This window comes from Corvus hawaiiensis, chromosome 24, assembly GCF_020740725.1.
Source record: "Corvus hawaiiensis isolate bCorHaw1 chromosome 24, bCorHaw1.pri.cur, whole genome shotgun sequence".
NCBI classification, from domain to species: Eukaryota; Metazoa; Chordata; class Aves; order Passeriformes; family Corvidae; genus Corvus; species Corvus hawaiiensis.
In genome coordinates, this window is record NC_063236.1 from 4,862,785 (window position 1) to 4,879,753 (window position 16,969).

Here is a 16,969-nt window from a genome sequence, read left to right on the forward strand (position 1 = left end):
TGCTGTCAGTTGATGACCTGAGTGGTGTCACATGCTGTCCTGGGAGAGGTGTGAGGGGACTGGCTGTGCCCCAGTCTGTAACACAACTCACTGCTGTGCTGGCAGTTTCTGCTGCTGCTGGAGTTTTGGCTGGTGGATGCAGGGTTTTACAGCTGCATTGGGAACGCTCATTTCTTGTTGTTCCTTCAGCAATTCTCCAAATAACTTTCTCTTTCAGGGGGGTAATCCTATAAAATTGTCTTGCTTTGCTGCTGGCAAATGAAATGCTCTTTAGGGCAGCACGTGGAAACTTTTGATATGCTAAAATCTCGGTTGTGCGCTCAGGTGTGTCTCACCCCTTTGTGTCGCAGGATCTTATGGTTCTCCAGCCCAGCTGCTGCCTGCCCAAGACAATTCCTAGGCCACCCAACCCATGAGTGGGCACCGGAGCATCAAGAGGCGATGTGGGGAGTCGCACCTGGAGGGCCCCGCAGGCTGTGGGCACGGCCCCGCCGCCGCCTGCGTGCTCAGCAAGCTGGTGCAGCTGCCCACGCCGCCCCTGTCTAAGCACCAGCTCAAACGGTTAGAGGAGCACAAATACCAGAGTGCCGGACGGTCCCTGCTCGAGCCCCTCATGCAGGGCTACTGGGAATGGTTAGTTGGGAGAGTTCCAGCCTGGATTGCCCCCAACCTGATCACCATCATCGGACTGTTAATAAATATATTTACAACTCTGCTACTAGTATGTTACTGCCCAACAGCTACAGAACAGGTGAGTTAAGGACTCCTGACAGTCTTTGTTTTGGTGGCTGTCACTGGTTTTGGGTGGGTTGTTGCTTTGGGGAGAGCTGGTTCTTGCTGTTCAGCCTGCAGTCCTCGTCCTTGTAACCTGTTCTCTGTAAATGTTTGTGCCTCTCTGTGATGCTGGCTTGCAGAGAGAGCACGTGTGGATGCTGGAGTGAGACAGCAGTTCCTGGGGCAAACACACCCATGTGGAGCAGGGTCTGACACCAAAACAGCCGTGGGAGATCTGCTGCACAAAGCTCAGCCCCACCAGGAGTTGGAGCAGTGGCTCTGCAGCTGCCTGGCCTGCGTGGCAGGAGGAGTTGGTGCCTGTTTACCTTCTGTGCCTGTGACAGGGTGACCCCCCCTCGGCTCTGAGATCTGAGTTGCCACATGAGCTGGGTGGGTTGGACATGCTGGGGCTGCACCAGAGCCAAGGCACTGAGCTCCAGAGTGGTGCCACTTGAGATATCAAAGCTGGTGTGACCAAACTGAGCTCAGGGAGCCACAGGGACACCTTCCTGGGCCCCAGCAGGTTCTGTGTCCTGGCACAGTGTGGTGGAGCTGTGGGAACATGGAGTTGTGTTCCTGACCTGTGGCCATGCTGTGAGGAGGCCAGATAAAAGTTGGTGGTTTTATTCTTTGTTCTGAATGCACTAAAAGCTCCTGACCTGCCTTAAGCAGAGCTGTTTTAACCTGATTTCAGGGGTACAAAAGTCCTTTTGAGGCATTTCAACTTCTCTCTGTCACCAGTTACCTCATAAGGCACTTGAAGACTTTAATTTTTGTGCACTGGAAAAGCTTTCACTTGAATGTTCAATCTTAAAAGCTGCTTTTATGTGTATATACTGAGAAAGGGAATTATTTGATATTAGAAATGTGTTACACACCAAATAGCTGGGAATGTCTCAAAGAGTTCCAGCTTTTAAAATACCTGAACCCCTTCCTAACCAAGTCTCCCAGCTGGGATTGGGAGTCCAGCAGGATGCAGTTTGTTCCCCACCAGACTCCAAAACCCCACGTAGGCTGGCACAGTCAGCACTGCATCCCTGCTCCATCTATGACATGGGGAAGGGATGTTTGCCTCCCCTAGAAATCTGTTGAAATAGGTTATTTCACAATAACCTCTGGAATTTGGCAGGTGTAAGATAAACAGTGACTATTCAGTTTGAGCAGGGAATACTTGGAGCAGCTCCTTCCTTTTCCAGGCCGTGGCATTATGGTGTGGGTTGGTTTAACTTGTGTTTACTTCTGAGCAGGGTTATGTGGGGACTCAGGCCCTGAAATTCGTTTTGAACCCAGAGCTGGTTTGGGTCACTGAACCAGAGCAGAATTTAGAATTTGGAGAACAGTTGTGTTTTGGTTGGTAATTAAATTTCTGAAGTTCCCGGGTAGCTGTACTCAGAGCATCAGAAAGTCAGAGTTAGCTGCAGGCTGCTGTGTTAAGGCACTCTTTGGTGTTTAACAATTTGAGAAGTACTTTGTGCGAGGTGAACGAGATTTTATCCTCACTTGAACTGAAAAATAACTTAGTGCTGAGGCAGCTTCCAGCCTGATCTAATTTGCCACATGGCACAGCATGACCAGGGAGGTGCTTTTTAAGTGTCAAGGAGCTCTCTGGGGAAGAAAATGGGGCTCTGAAACTCCAGGAACAGACTTTCTCCTCCTCCTCCCCCCCAAAGCACTATTGATTTCTGATGTAAATTTTCTCCTCCTTGTACCCCAGCCTTAGTTCTGCTTTTTTTCAAGAGTGACTCGTCCCTTCCTGTTGCTCAAAGGTGCAGCCAGGGCAGAGCTATTGCTCAGGGCCTCGTGCAGCCCGAGAGAAAAGGAGATGCAAATACTTCCTGCTTAGCTGGGAGGAGGAAAAGTGCTGACTGATGGAATGGTACCTGAGTTAAAAAAAAAAAAAAAAAAAAAAAAAAAGGAAAATTATCTGGATAGAGAGGGAGCTGTGAAATCTTACTGGGATATAAATAGGTCTAAGTGGAAACACCTACACTGCTAATGAAAGGAGCTTTTAAGAAAGGAGAGCCAGCAGACTGATTTTTAAGTTTATAGAGAAACCTTCAGGGTGATGCAATATAACTTAGCTGTGGCAGATAAAATCTGTACATGAGGGATAAAAATGGGGTGGAATTCTGCAGCATCAGAACCTTGGCTAAATATGGTGCTCTGCTCTTGGGTGACACGTTTCCCCTTTCTCTCCTTGTGCTGTTTGTACAGACACTGCTGAAAGCAGAGCACAATGGCAGCTTTTGGGGCAGAATGAACTGTTTTGGTAAATACAGGAGCAATGCAAGCTGTAGAAGGAAATATATTTAGGTTGACGTGCTACAAATTAGTCATGGTTGTGTTGGCCAAAATCAGCTGGACTCCAGGGCTTTATGAGAGGCAGGTCAGCTTGAGTAAGCTGTATTTGGATTTCGTTGGTGTGGTCTGTAAAATGAAGCTGCTCATAAATGCTCACTTCTGTAAAGTGTGTCAAATGTGAAGATTGCAAAATAGCCAATAATATCTGATTTATGGATGTGTAAACTGAGACAGAGTAATGGCAACGCTGTGACTTTTATGTTCTTAAGGGTTTATGCTTCAAAAAGCATAAAAAAGCTTGGATTGTAATCTTTGCTCTAGCAGGGCTTTGGCATTGTTTGTATTTCTGTCAGAGTAAAAGTTGCTGTCATGGATGTGACTATTCAGGGTTCTTGACGTAGATTTGGCAAAGCTGCTGGTGCCTCGTACTGGAGGGAACAGTTGGTGGTGGAGGGGCTGTGCTGCAGAGCTCTGGAAATGTTCTTGGACTCAAAGTCACTGGCAGTGACACAGTTCTCAACTGGTGAGTGGTGGAGGGCTGGTGTAGATGAGCTCTGTTTGTGACAAAGGTGGGGGCTAAAAGTTCCCAAGTTTCTGAAATCACTGGGACAACTTGCATGTATTTAACAAGGATTTGGTTCTGCACCACTTTGCAAATGCAGTATTAGAATTTTTCCAGCTGTACAGTGCAGCTTCATGCTTTAGAGCAGAGGCTGTAGCTATTAATCTGTTACTGGTTTATTTACATTCCACATGTCACAACCCATTCTGTCTGTCCTTGCAAGGACCAGCTGCTCAGAGGTCCCTGGGTGAGGAGGACGTATGTGCAAAGGGAGAGCTGTAGTGTCAGGCTGTGGGACAGCTCAGCTGCAGGCTTCTTTCTAAAGATTTTTTTAAACCTTATTGTGATTGCCTTTCTCTCTTAGGCACCTCCATGGGCATATATTGCTTGTGCTTGTGGCCTTTTCATCTACCAGTCCCTGGATGCTATAGATGGAAAACAAGCAAGAAGGACAAATAGCAGCACTCCGTTAGGAGAGCTTTTTGATCATGGCTGTGATTCACTGTCCACAGGTATTGTTGTCATTTTTAATTGAAGTAGGAGGATTAAATGACTCTGTTTCAGGGATCAAATCTACAATACAATAAAAAAGCTTCTTTACTGAAGAAAGGACAACTGATAGTGCTGAATGTATCACTTTCAACCAAGAAAGTCACCTTTCTTTCCATAGACAGTGCTCTGGATCAGCTGAATGTCTTCTCTTGTGTTACACTGAAAACAAAACTAAGCATGTGACTCATTTAACTTGAGCCAGCGCTTCTCTTTGATGCTTTAGCAGAGTCTTGGTTCTAAAGTGTTTTCTGTAAGAAGTTGTCAGAATACTCTGCTGTATTATTTCATATTGACTTGATACAGAGTGATATCAAGACAAGTCTAAGCCTAAGCAGTGGGACTTCACAAGTCAGAGATTAAGATTAGAGTTGTCCACGTCAGTTCCTGGGTAGGTGGAGCTCATTGAGCCAGCCTGAAGTTTAACCCCGTTGGAAAAAAAGTGTAAAATCATAGAATATCCTGTGTTGCAAGGGTGCCACAAGATCATCGAGTCCAACTCCTGATTGGGTGTTTTGGGTTCCTTAAATGCTAAAGGTCTTATGCTTTAAATGTTATGAATTCTTTATCAAAGTTGTGTATGGAGAGGGTGGAGGGGAAAGCGTAGATATGTTACACATCCCGAATGGATCCAGACCTTCGATTTTCTTAATGGCATCAGAAAAATTCAGAAAACAGGGAAAAATATCTGGCAAATGCAGGAGAAAACCCCAAAACTTGCTGCAGGCTGCAGCTGCAGAAATCACTGAAGTCCCTTAATGAGATTGGGCATAAAAATGTAGGAGACTTAGAAACCCTTAATATTGATGGCTTTTAATCACTGATATGGATTGAATTGCATTGTACAGCCTGTATTTTTTCAAGTGGAAGTGTTAAATCTCATGTCTGTGAAATAACCATGCCAGGATAACCTTCCCACTGTCCCTCCTCTGGGCCCTGTTGTTAGCTTTGCTCTGGTGAGGATCCTTACGCACATCCACCCTTTTCACTCTGTGACTGATTTTCTTCTGCAGTCTTTGTGGTTTTGGGAACTTGTATTGCTGTGCAGCTGGGCACCAACCCTGACTGGATGTTCTTTTGTTGTTTTGCTGGGACGTTCATGTTTTACTGCGCGCACTGGCAGACGTACGTCTCGGGGACGCTGCGCTTCGGCATGTAAGTACCTGCCTGAGAGAAGGGGAAAGGCACCCTGTCCTCCTGAATTGCACCTTGTGTGAGCATAGTGCAGCTCCTCAGAGCAGTAGCAAATTGTTTCTATCCATAGAGACGCACTTAGAGCTTGTGGCAGCTGTTGGATCTGTAATTATTACTGAATGTCCCATAGTTTGTGTTAGGAGTAGTAAAATATCCTTTTGGCCTGTTAGTTAATTAGAGCTTTTGATGTGATGTAAAGCTAAGTAAGTAATGGAAAGTACCTGGTGTTTTATCCCAAGACTGGAATGCTTTGGTCAGATGGCGGCGGTCTGGCTTTAGCATTCATTGAACTCTGTCTTGATACATCTTGATTGTGATGTGCAGTTAATTGCTAATATTAACCATAACTCTTAAAATACACTTTATTAATTGCCATTGTGCCTCCCATTTAAAGTTCTGAATCCCTTTTGGTTAGTGCACATTGTGATTCTGTCAATAATGGAACCAAAACTGCAATGCCAAGGTCAGGAGCTGAAATCCTGCTTCCTGCTGGATGAGGGTGGGTGGGAGGTACAACACAAGGACTTGGTGAGCTGTGGGATTCTCTAACCTTAATGGGGAAATAAATGCATTCTATGTTGAGAATTGATTCTGTGTTTGCATTCATAGAGTTAACAAATATATTTCAAATAAATGCACTGCAGAAAGTTTTTTTTTTTTTTTGCATCTGGAAAGTGAAATTTGCCCTTAGTTTGTGGGATTTTGAAACAATTCTACAGCAAGTACCTACAAATGTCTAATAGACTTATTTCTGGTCTATAGGTACCCAGTTACTGCTAAAACAGTACAACTATGGGCCTCTTGTATATGACAGCTTTTATTGGCAGGATACTGTTTTGATAATGTAGATTCTCTTGAGAAACTTCTGTGTTTCTGATCAAAAATTTAAGATGTTGGATCAGTTTTAAATGTCTATTGGAGGAAAAAAAGAAGAAAATCTAGATTTCTCTTCCCACTCTGACTACACTGAAGCAGATTGAGTGAAACTATCCAACTATCCCATGCTGGTACTTAAACCTTTATAATAAGACATGTGGCTCAAATATTTTCCTGTTTTAGGAGTCTCATGCTGTACCAAAGGTCTGAATGCTTTTAGCTCCCTTTGAACTTTACAAGGCCCTGATAATCAAAGATTTCTGGTTATTGATCAAAGAACAAAAGAGCCCGACCTTGACATGTGCTTGACTTTACAGATGGAAGTATCAGCCCCCCCAAATTGCAGCTGTTGTGCTGCAGAGGAGTGTTTGGGTCAGTGCTGGTGTTCACTGGAACATTCCTTTGTTAGGAGTCTGTATTTTGGAGGCATTTTTCAGCAAATTAGATGTTTCTGCCTGGCCTTATAAGAATGTGATGACCGTTAATATGTAGCTAATTCAGAGCAGGCAATAAGCACCTAAATGTGTGTATCATTAATTTAGATATCACAGCACTGTGTAGTAAACACATTTGTTCCTTCTTTTGCCCTGTGTCACAAGGTTAATAGACTGTTACAAGCTGATGTTCATTTTAATGCAAAACCCATGAGGCTATTTATCCAGTTAACAGATTGACTGTTTGACACTTTGTTTATGAAGCTTTCGTTTCACTAATCTAAGACTGAAAAAAAGGTATTTTATCAACCCTTTCAGATTCACAGGAGTGCACAGACTTAGGTGTCCTTAATCCTGAATAAGGGAGATCAGAGACAGCTGTTGAAAGGACCCAGAAAGATCCTTGTGCACAGGAGGTTTTTCCTGTCTGTGTATCCCATGTAGTGACTCTCAAAAATCCTGAGAGATGGTGTAGTAGGGATGTTTTGGGGAATGTGATGGTGGTTTTGATTTGCCTTAATTCCGAAGCAGCAGGAAGGAGCAGACAGTTATCACTTACTCTATTTGTGATGTGTCCAAGAAATTGTATTTCAGTGCAGAGAGAACTCGATAATCAAATGACTTGGGGAAGAGCAGAGGGTGCTAAAGGGAGAGACTGTACTTCACTCTTTCCACACAGGCCTGAAATGTTCAGTTATAGAATCAGCCTGGCTTGCTGGAAAAGTCTGTCTTAAAACAACCAGAACAATCAGTGTGTCAAACAAAGCGTGTGCTTGTGGAACAGTGTGTGGTTCATGTATGGGGAAGGGGCTGGAGCCCCAGGAGCGGCTGAGGGAGCTGGGAAAGGGGCTCAGCCTGGAGCAAAGGAGGCTCAGGGGGGACCTTGTGGCTCTGCACAAGTCCCTGACAGGAGGGGGCAGCCGGGGGGGGTCGGGCTCTGCTGCCAGGGAACAGGGACAGGAGGAGAGGGAACGGCCTCAGGCTGGGCCAGGGAGGTTCAGGTTGGACATCAGGAGGAATTTCTTCCTGAAAAGGGTGGTCAGGCATTGGAAGGGGCTGCCCAGGGAGGTGTGGAGTCCCCATCCCTGGAGGTGCACAAGGAACAACTGTATGTGGCACTCAGTGCTCAGGGCTGGTGGCAGGGTGGGGATTGGTCAGGCTGGACTTGATGATCCTGGAGGGCTTTTCCAACATTCACAATTCCATGATTCTGTCTGGTGTCACTGCACCAGCCTTGGCAAGTCTGAAGCTGAGCAGAGCATGTCAGACTGCAGGGCAAGATCAGTTCCCCCGAGGGAGGAGGAAATGGGATCCATTCTGCAAGATTCCTATAGAATTCTGCAGGTGGAGGAGGAAAACTTCAGTTGGGCCCAATTACTGAATCCATCAGCTGTGTCGCTTCTTTGTCTTCTCCCTGACAGCTGTGGGGTGATCCCTGTGCTGCTCCAGGACGTAGAATAATCAGTTGAGTCAATGAGGTCCTGTCATCTGTCTCCATCTTCAAATGATCACATAATTCCATTAGATCCTGGCAAGCACTGCTTTCTTCAAAAAGCAACTGGTGTTGGTTGAACAGCTCAAATAAATAGCTAGAGGTCAGTATTGCTTAAAAATTCCCCCGGAGGAAGCAGGAAGTGTCTCAAGGCAAGTGGAGCAGGCTCCAGGAGAGTCACTGTAATGATACCAGCAGTGCAAAGGCAGCAGGAAACAGCAGGGGTAGAGGTAAATGCAGAAGTTTTACTTAAACACTTGATCTGAGAATGATCTTATGGAAGAACAGGAATACTTGGCACATTCGAGAAAAAAATCACATTTTTCTAATGGCAGAGACACTTGGTGTTGAAACAGCCCAAATAATGACTTGGTTCTCCTGACCTGGTTTCCAGCACAGGAACTGGTTTGTCTGGGTTGTGGATTTGCTGTGCTGCAGCACAGCATGTGCTGAGTCCTGTATTGGGGCAGCTGTGCTGTCACTGGGACACCTCTGCTTTGGAAACAGAGACTTTTATCCTGCATATCCCAAAAATCAAAGTGGTAAGACCCGATGGACCTTCTTGTGTCCTTGTGGAAGCAGGTCTGATACTTCAGGAACATGCTGCAGAAAACAGATCATTAGGGAATACGGAGCACAAATCCTGAAAGGATTTTCCTGATGTTATCTGGAGCCCAGGTGTGATCACCTGGTTCTTCCCCAATGCAGGGTTATCCCACTTGGATTCAGTAGTGGTCCTGGTCCCTGCAGGAAGTGCAGGAGGACAAGCAGGTGTGTGCAGGCTCACGGTGTTTCCAGCTGCACAAGGTCAGAGCACAGCCTGACTGCAGGGGCTGTCCCACATCCAGGGGGTCAGAGCCATCCGTCCCTGTCAGAGCTGGATTCTGCAGCACAGCTCAGAATCACAGAATCATGGAATTGGTTGGGTGGGAAGGGACCTTAAACTCATCCAGTCCCACCCCTGCCATGGGCAGGGACACCTTCCACTGTCCCAGGCTGCTCCAAGCCCCATCCAGCCTGGCCTTGGACACTTCAGGGATGGGGCAGCCCCAGCTGCTCTGGGCACCCTGTGCCAGGGCCTCCCCACCCTCACAGGGAAGAATTTCTCCCTGATATCCCATCTAACCCTGCCCTCTGGCAGTGGGAAGCCATTCCCCCTTGTCCAACCTGGGTGTTTTCTTGAGAGACATGAGACACAAACTGCTCAGGTAAAGTCCTGGTGCACTTGTTTGTGATGGAAGTGCTGGAGGGGCTGAATGGTATTGCAAAAACCCTGTGGGCACTGAACACTCAAGGGTCCATCCAGAGACATGAGTGTGCTGCTGTACCATGGTCTCCAGCATTTCTCCTTCAAGTTACTGCATTATCTTGTTTATTCCAACCTTTTTAAATGGAAATACTAAAAGTTGGTAATGGTAGGAATTACAGCTGTGTATATATGTGTAAATGTAGACACAATGAGATGGAAATTAGTTTCCAAGGAGGCTTCACAAAGGCATATCATAAATATGAGAGGAAGAATCAGTTTTTACCAGCTTTCATATAACTGAAAAGTTAAAAATGGTTACTTTGCTGTTTGAATAATAATCCCCAGAGAAAGCAAAAGAATTCAGACTGCTGGACAAAACAGCCTTTCTTGAGGAGAGTTGGAGAATTTGGGGGAACATTCCTGTTCAGTGACTCTGGAGCAGCTGTACAGGCCCCAGAGCCTGGGGGATCATGAGTTGGTTCAGGAAGGGGGAAGGTTGGGTTGGTTCACCTGAGCCCTGTCACCACTCCTGCCACGAAGGTCCAAAGGAGAGGTGAGGAAATGAGGCTGGATTTCAGAAAGCAGCTAAGCCAACCTTCCTCTTCAGCCTTGGCAGAGGAGGAGTTGGTGTTTTGTCTTGGATAGACAACGCACACCAAATTCTGAAATACAGGGATGGAAACCTTCCAAGTCAGAGTTTAGCACAAACTGCTCCTGGGAACAGCCTCAGGATCTCCACTCTGAGATAAGGCAATAATCCCCATGATTGCAGAGCTTAAAACTTTCCATCTTAGGAGTTTTTCCAAAAGTTTTCTTGGAGAACTTTTACACCCAGGTTATTTGCAGAGGAGAGTCTGAGGCTAAGTAGAGCCTCTGTTGATGTCAGGGGGTGTTGGGTTCTCTGTGCTTGCAAGCAGCACGTGTTGAAGTGTCTTTGTGGTGGGTGTGAAGTTTGGTGCTGCTGACCTGCAGCTCCTGCTCTCTCAGTCACACTGGCAGCATCACAGAAACCTGTGCAGCTGCCGAGGGCTCCTGGAAGAGGTGTGGGGGGGTTTTCCACTTCCTCCTCCTCTTCCTCCCACAAGTCCCTTAACAGCGTTTTCAGCCACGATTCCATTGGTCACGTGGGGAGATGCTGCTCCTGATTGTTCTGATAAATCCTTGGAGTTCTCACTGCTCTGTGAAATAATGAACTACAACATAACAAGCACATGGCTATTGCCTGACCTGTGCAACTTCTATTTACCTCTGTGAGCTGCAGAAGGAAAAATTTACATATTGGAGGTGTGTTATAACAAGGAAAGGGGCTCATTTTTAATATTATTTTTCCCTCAACATGAATTTCCTGGTGCTGGAAATAATTCTAATTCATGTTCTCATTTTTTCTGTACAGTTTGCTTTATTCATGCTGTTGTATTTCATTGCATCCAAGTGAAACTGCTGGTTTGGAATGAGTTAGGATAAAGCTCTAATAACTTTATAACTAAACATTTGCACTTCTAGCATGGGACTCTCAGCCTTTCTTTCTCTCGTGTTCTGATGTTGAACATTCTTTCTTGCTGCTATGGTTCCATTAAGAAAACAGCCCTTTATCTCCTGCTCAGATTCCCAGTTCATTGCCCAGCCTTAGTAATCCCACTTGCATGCTCAGTAGATATGGGCAAGACAGATGGAAGAATCATCATTTTCCAGACCAGAGCATTAACTGGTAGATGGATCCCTGTGAGTTTTCCAGCCCTGTAACTTCTGTTTTCTGTTGAGGCAGGAGTGTTTTTCTTGTCTGCTGCGATTTGGGACTTTTTCATGAAGTTCTGTGTGCTGGAGAGGAGGGGCAGGATGGTGCACAAACCTCCCCCATAGTTTCACACAGCCTTAAAAAGCTGTATTAGATCAGCTGTATTGCTAGTGATTGACTTGATTTCAGGGCCATCTCCAGTGTAAGTGTCTGTTTCCTGTTGTCGTTGGATCATTTTCTCAGGAAGTCTCTCAATTTGAATTCAGTTTGAGTTCCCTGTTAGCACAAGGAAGGGACTGACTGCAGCTGTCTCTGAGCCCTGAGCCACTGGTGGCTCTTGAATTGTCTAATGACTTGTTCAGTCAAACAGGGCCTTTTAAGGATTGCCCATGGAACACACTCAATAAGTTAGCACTGACAAGGGAACGTTCTGGATGCAGCACTAATCCCCTGTGTGCTAATTGGCTCCAGACTCAGCAGCCTGACAGGGCTCCCAGCGGAGCAGGCACAGGGATTGTCAGTGCCAGCATCTCTGGGGAGTGAAGCACATGTTGAGGTCGATGCCCCTTCTTAAACTTCCCAGATGATTAGAAAATGGATCCATGTCTGAATTACAAATATCACCTAAAATAACGTAGGAAAAAAGGAATAGAAACTGCAGCTGTTGTAAAGCACCAAAGTAGCTGTGGGGTTCGGCCATGGGGCTTTCTCTTCCTGTATTCCGTAAAATCCCAACTATTGCCTCTCCCAGCTATTTACTGTGCTATGTGCTGTGGTAATTAAACTGAAAATGCTTATCAGGCTGAACTTCAGTGGCCCCTCTCCTCAGGTCTGGGGTCCGCACATCATCACTGCACCTGAGCCCTGGCAGTGGGGCCACAACGATCTTTCTGTGGTGCCCGTTTTACATCCCTTGGCATGGTGGTGTCTGTTCCAGCATACTCTGATAAGCACAGCAATAAACAGGAGCTGTGTTCTGGCTGAACCTGCTGCTGCTGAATTATTTTCTTTTTAATCTAAATGGTTTGATTTTTTTTTTTTAATTTAATCCCATTTTAAAATCCTTTTGTTAGGGTAAAACGCAGATTTATGGCTGTGTATTGGGAGAAAGGGTGGTTTCTATGGCTCTGTTGACTCCAGCATATTTTTTCATCCCTTTCTGTCAGGGGTGAAAAATAAATATATACAGAATGGAGTGTGATTACCCCTGAGCAGGGGTCCAGAGCTCACTTCTTGGAGCATTATTTGCCACGGAGCTGCAAAGGAAGGAAGTTAGAACTTCTTCCTTTCCCTCAGAGGTGTCAAACTGAAATACAATCTGCACTTGTGCTCCACTGAAACATGCAGCTAAAGAATTCATATATTCAGTGTCATTTGGAGACACGAATGTGAGGTCAGGAGATGAGAATCCTGGATTGTGCTTGGTTATGGATTTTATTCACTGTGACTCAGAGCAAGGAATTTCATTTATTCCCTCATGCACACACCAAATGACAGTTTTTCCTCCCGTGTTGGAGTGATACGGTAAAACTGTAAATTGCCGAAGTTCTAAATGAAGATTTAAATGTGTAAAATACTATGTGGGCTGGAATGGTTTTGTTAATTCATTAATACTCCTGGGTTTTGTGGTCGTTAATCCCTTCCCTGACCTGCCCTTTGAATCATCCCGACGCTGACTGAAGATGTTTTAATGGCTCCCCTTCCGAGGAGTGCTCAGGACAATGTTCTGAACCGTTTCTCTCCCTCGCACATAGATTTGATGTGACAGAGTCCGTGCTCTGCACTGTAATAATCCAGCTCCTCACGGGAACGCTGGGGCCCTGGCTCTGGAACTACACGGTAAAGCCTTAGCCTGGCAGCAGCATGGGCTGAGCAGGGCAGCACCTTTGTCATGCACTGCTCTGTGAAAAGCGGCTTCTCCAGGGGATTGCACCGCTGCTTTCGTGTTTAACACAAGGAGGAAAAATATTTGAGCAAGTAGGAAAAATTTGATTAAACTGGAAACAAATTTTTTTGAAAGCATCACGTTTTTCTTGAAGCCAAAGCAAAGCCTGCCTGTTCAACAAAAGTTTGATTTTAAACTTTTTTTTTTTATCACAGCTTTGGCTTCACCTAAAAGCCAAGCAGGGCTGTAGAAGCAGCTCTAAGTGTGGGTGTAGAATAATGTTGTTGGAACTACTTTTTGAAGAAGCTTCTTTTGTTGCTGCGATTTCAGTACCTTTCCACCAAAAAAACAGAATTTCTTGGCTCTTTCAGGGAACTGTGTTTTGTGTAATAACTTCAAAAGTCACCAGTTAGTGGTTAAAAATGTCTGGTTTAAGCTCTGCCGCTTGTAGCTTCATGAAGGAGTAACTTCCTTTCCTGCTTGTCTTTATTTTCAAAATGCTTTTCCTTATGTCTGTGCTAAATAAATCCTTCTCCTCTCTAGTTTGCTGGCCTTAAAAAGGACTTCTCTTCCTTATTTTGCCTCTTTTTTTTTTTTTTTCAACACATATGTGGCTGAGGTCCCCTCCCATTAAAATGTTAGCATTAAAAGTGAATGAGTTAGATTCCTTGAAATATCTCATAGATTATGATTATTATTGATGAATTTTTAGCCTGGACTTTTTCCTGAAATATTTGAGGATATAATAATAGCTTTTTGATCTCTTTCTTAGAGCTGCATCAGATGTTAAATAAAAGTGAGGTTATTTTTTTTGGTGGTTGGTTTATATACCCATTAAACTCATGTTGATGCTAATTATTTTCTAATAGTTCTTCTGTTTTTTCATGTAGTAGTTCAGCAAAATCTCTGCTTTCAGGAGGTTACTTAGGAAGATGAATTACCAGCTCTGCTTTAGATGCAGCACCATCAGCAATCTGGTAAATCCCGATGTGTCTCCAGCTGACCCTGGGAGCTGGGTGGCTCTGAAGGGAGTCAGGTGGCATCAGTGACATAATTTTTAAAATACTTTGTTCATAATCTGTGAAAGGCTGGAAATAGAGTCAGGAAATGGTAATTTAGTAAGCAGTAATCCAAAGGAAGGAAGACCTTAAATCAAGATTTTAGCCTGTGATATCAACATCTCAACTGACCGAGGAGTCGCTTCGGGCGGAAAGAATTATCAAATCACGTAGTTCTGAAACACTCAGAGCTCTGAAATCATTCCCTGGGGGGTGGAAATAACTCAGATGGGTGATAAAAGGAAGTTGTTTGAACTGGACGAGGACAATTTGCCATGGGACGGGAGGGAGGAAGGGCAGGTGCAGAGGACCTGGGGCTGCTGGAGATGTCCATCTGCAGTACCCCCTGGGACAGGAGGCCTTGGCCATCCTAGGAGATACTGGTGACACTGGTTTTACAGCCAGCTGGGGAGCGGGGGGGTGAGGTGATGGGCCAGGCAGGGCATTTTCATAGAATCCCAGGATGCTTTGGTTTAGAGGAACCTTAAAGCTCATCCCGTTACATGGCAGGGACATCTTCCACCATTCGAGGGTGCTCCAAGCACCAGGCTGGAGCAACCTGGGCCGGTGGAAGGTGTCCCTGCCCACGGCAGGGGGTGGAGCAGGATGAGCTTTCTAACTCAAACCAGGCTGGGGTTCTCTGGATCTTCTCTTGTGTGGGAAGACTGTACAGGTTTGTAGACTGGCAAATAATCTGCATTGCAGTTTGTCACAGCAGGGAAAGGAGAGTCAATAGAGGAAAGCACTCCAGGAGAATCCATGGCACTGTCACCACAGGAATTGCAGCTGCCCCTGGAAGCTCTGCAGGAGTTCTCCTGTCTTGTGAATTTAGGCAGATAGGCAGTGAGAGGTTGAAATGTGCATTTAAAAATTCACACTTTTTATGCTTCCCTGACTTTATTTGAATTAAATCCTCAGATATTCTGGTTTTCAGCCAGTGGTTCACCCCCAGTGCAGTGCTGACATTGCCTGGCCCTGTCCCTGCCTTCTACAGCACTGCTGGTTATTATTCTTCCCTAACATCACTTTGCTGCAGAATCAGTATTTCTCAGCATTATTTTCAGTGTTCTCCCCAGCCTTGCCATTGGATGTTGTGTCTGGGCATTTTAGTTTGTTAAATAATGAGTCTGGGCTCTTTGCTCTGTTGTCAGCATCAGCTCTTTGTTCTTGTTCTTCGCCTGGATGTTCCTGGTGATCTTAAACCTCAGTTCAGGGTCTTCTGTTTATTTTGTAGAAGATGAAAAAGGCCCTGGTTTATTTGAAGAAGAGATTTTTGGAACTTGATTCTTTGTGTCCACTGAACTCGTACAATAACTTTCCGTCCATCTATTGTAGTGTGGGAATGTCTTGGGGAAAGGGTTTGTTTCATTTTCTTCACTTCATGGGGCTTAGTGATCCTCCACACAATGTGCACAATGTCAGTGTCTGGGCAGTGCTAACATGACTCAGTTGTCAGGAAACATCAGGCAGCAAAGCTGTCAGGTTGGGGGAAGTGTGGCTCCAGTGATGCCTGAAAATAACCCACTTAATAAAAATATCCCAGTTCAGAGGCTTTAAGAGCTGCTTGCAGAATTCATGCTGCTTGCTCTTCCCATTTATTTTTTCTTAGGATTTCCACTGTAGTATTTAAATGAGTAAATAAATACAAACACAAGTTGAAAATAGAATCTTTGAACTGGCTGATTCCCTTCTTGCTTTGAAATGGTTTTCCTTTCTTACAGCTCTGTGTGTTGTACCTGCTTGTGTGTAATTAAATGTAATTATAGTAATTAAATGAGGCAGTCTGCAGGAACAAAGGCCTTTCCCTATTTTCTACTTTTTTTCCCCTTATTTTTCTACTATAATTTGATAAATGATCCATTACTCCAAAATTGTGTTTTCTCTAATCTTTACCATGGAAGAGTCACTTGAATATGCAATGGAACTTGATGTAGAATAAAGTACAGTAGTAATGATGTCATATTGAAGCAGGAGCATTATCACTCTGCTTTGCAAATAAATTCCCCATCCACTAAAGCAGGCTGGATGTATTTCCCCTCAAAAAGAAAGGCATTGGTCAGTCTCCATTCAAACTGAGCAAGTGCTTTCCTGCAGCCCTGCTTTTGCCTTCCCATTTTATTAGGTACCTCCCAGCTTTACCAGAGTTTAAAAACAGTGTGGTGGCCCAGGCACTTTATGGATTTTTTTGATTGCGAGCTCATTTTACCTGGCGCATGCATAAATCCAAGTTAATCATTAAGGTGTAAGAATGTCTTCTGCATCACCTGACATGTTAACGCTTTCCTGGCAGGGCAGATATTCCTTTGCTCATGTCTCTCTTGACAAAACCATTGTTGCTTTGGTTTATAATGGCGTTCTTCCACCTATTTTTCGTTCCAGGGGCTGTTTAGGACTTTTATGAAGGCTGGTAGCAATCCACTTGACTGTCATTCCCGTTTATTCCTCCCCACTCTGGAGCTGCCCAGTCCCACTGGCTCAGTGTTGGGTTCTGTGGCTTCCAGGGGCTGAGCAGACCTTCCCTGGCCTCTCCTCAGGCCTCACAGCATTGCTGAGGTCACGAAAAAAACCACCAGGGAAGCTGATGTGCTGGGAATTGGGACAGGAAGTTCTCTTTTGGTCGGATTGTTTTAGCCAAGCCACTCTCCTGAGCCCACTGATGGTCCTGACCAGGAGATGGTGCTGGCCAAGGAGAGAAAGTGGGGCTGAGAGGGTGTTTTTGGGGGAAGAAAGTGGTCGGATTTTAAGAAAGCTGGGATGACTGCTGCATGTAGCAGCACCATAGATGTGTCTGGTTCATGCTGTGGTTGCGGTTCCCTTGAATTCAAGTTAAACCCAGAGAGGAGCAGTGTGCTCCCTTCTC

General features: G+C 45.1%; 1 protein-coding gene across 2 annotated transcripts in view; it reads left to right on the forward strand.

Annotated features, from left to right (window-relative positions):
• Positions 1–16,969, forward strand: part of CEPT1 (choline/ethanolamine phosphotransferase 1) — a 30,198-nt gene that overhangs the window by 1,217 nt on the left and 12,012 nt on the right. The window contains exons 2-5 of one of the 2 annotated variants that reach the window (XM_048327625.1): positions 351–751; positions 4,002–4,149; positions 5,200–5,341; positions 12,921–13,005. In XM_048327625.1, the coding sequence (XP_048183582.1) occupies positions 413–751; positions 4,002–4,149; positions 5,200–5,341; positions 12,921–13,005 (714 nt within the window). In that variant the 5' untranslated portion in view covers positions 351–412. Of the gene's footprint in view, positions 1–350; positions 752–4,001; positions 4,150–5,199; positions 5,342–12,920; positions 13,006–16,969 lie in introns of those variants that run through there. The other variant, XM_048327626.1, reaches the window with a different exon arrangement.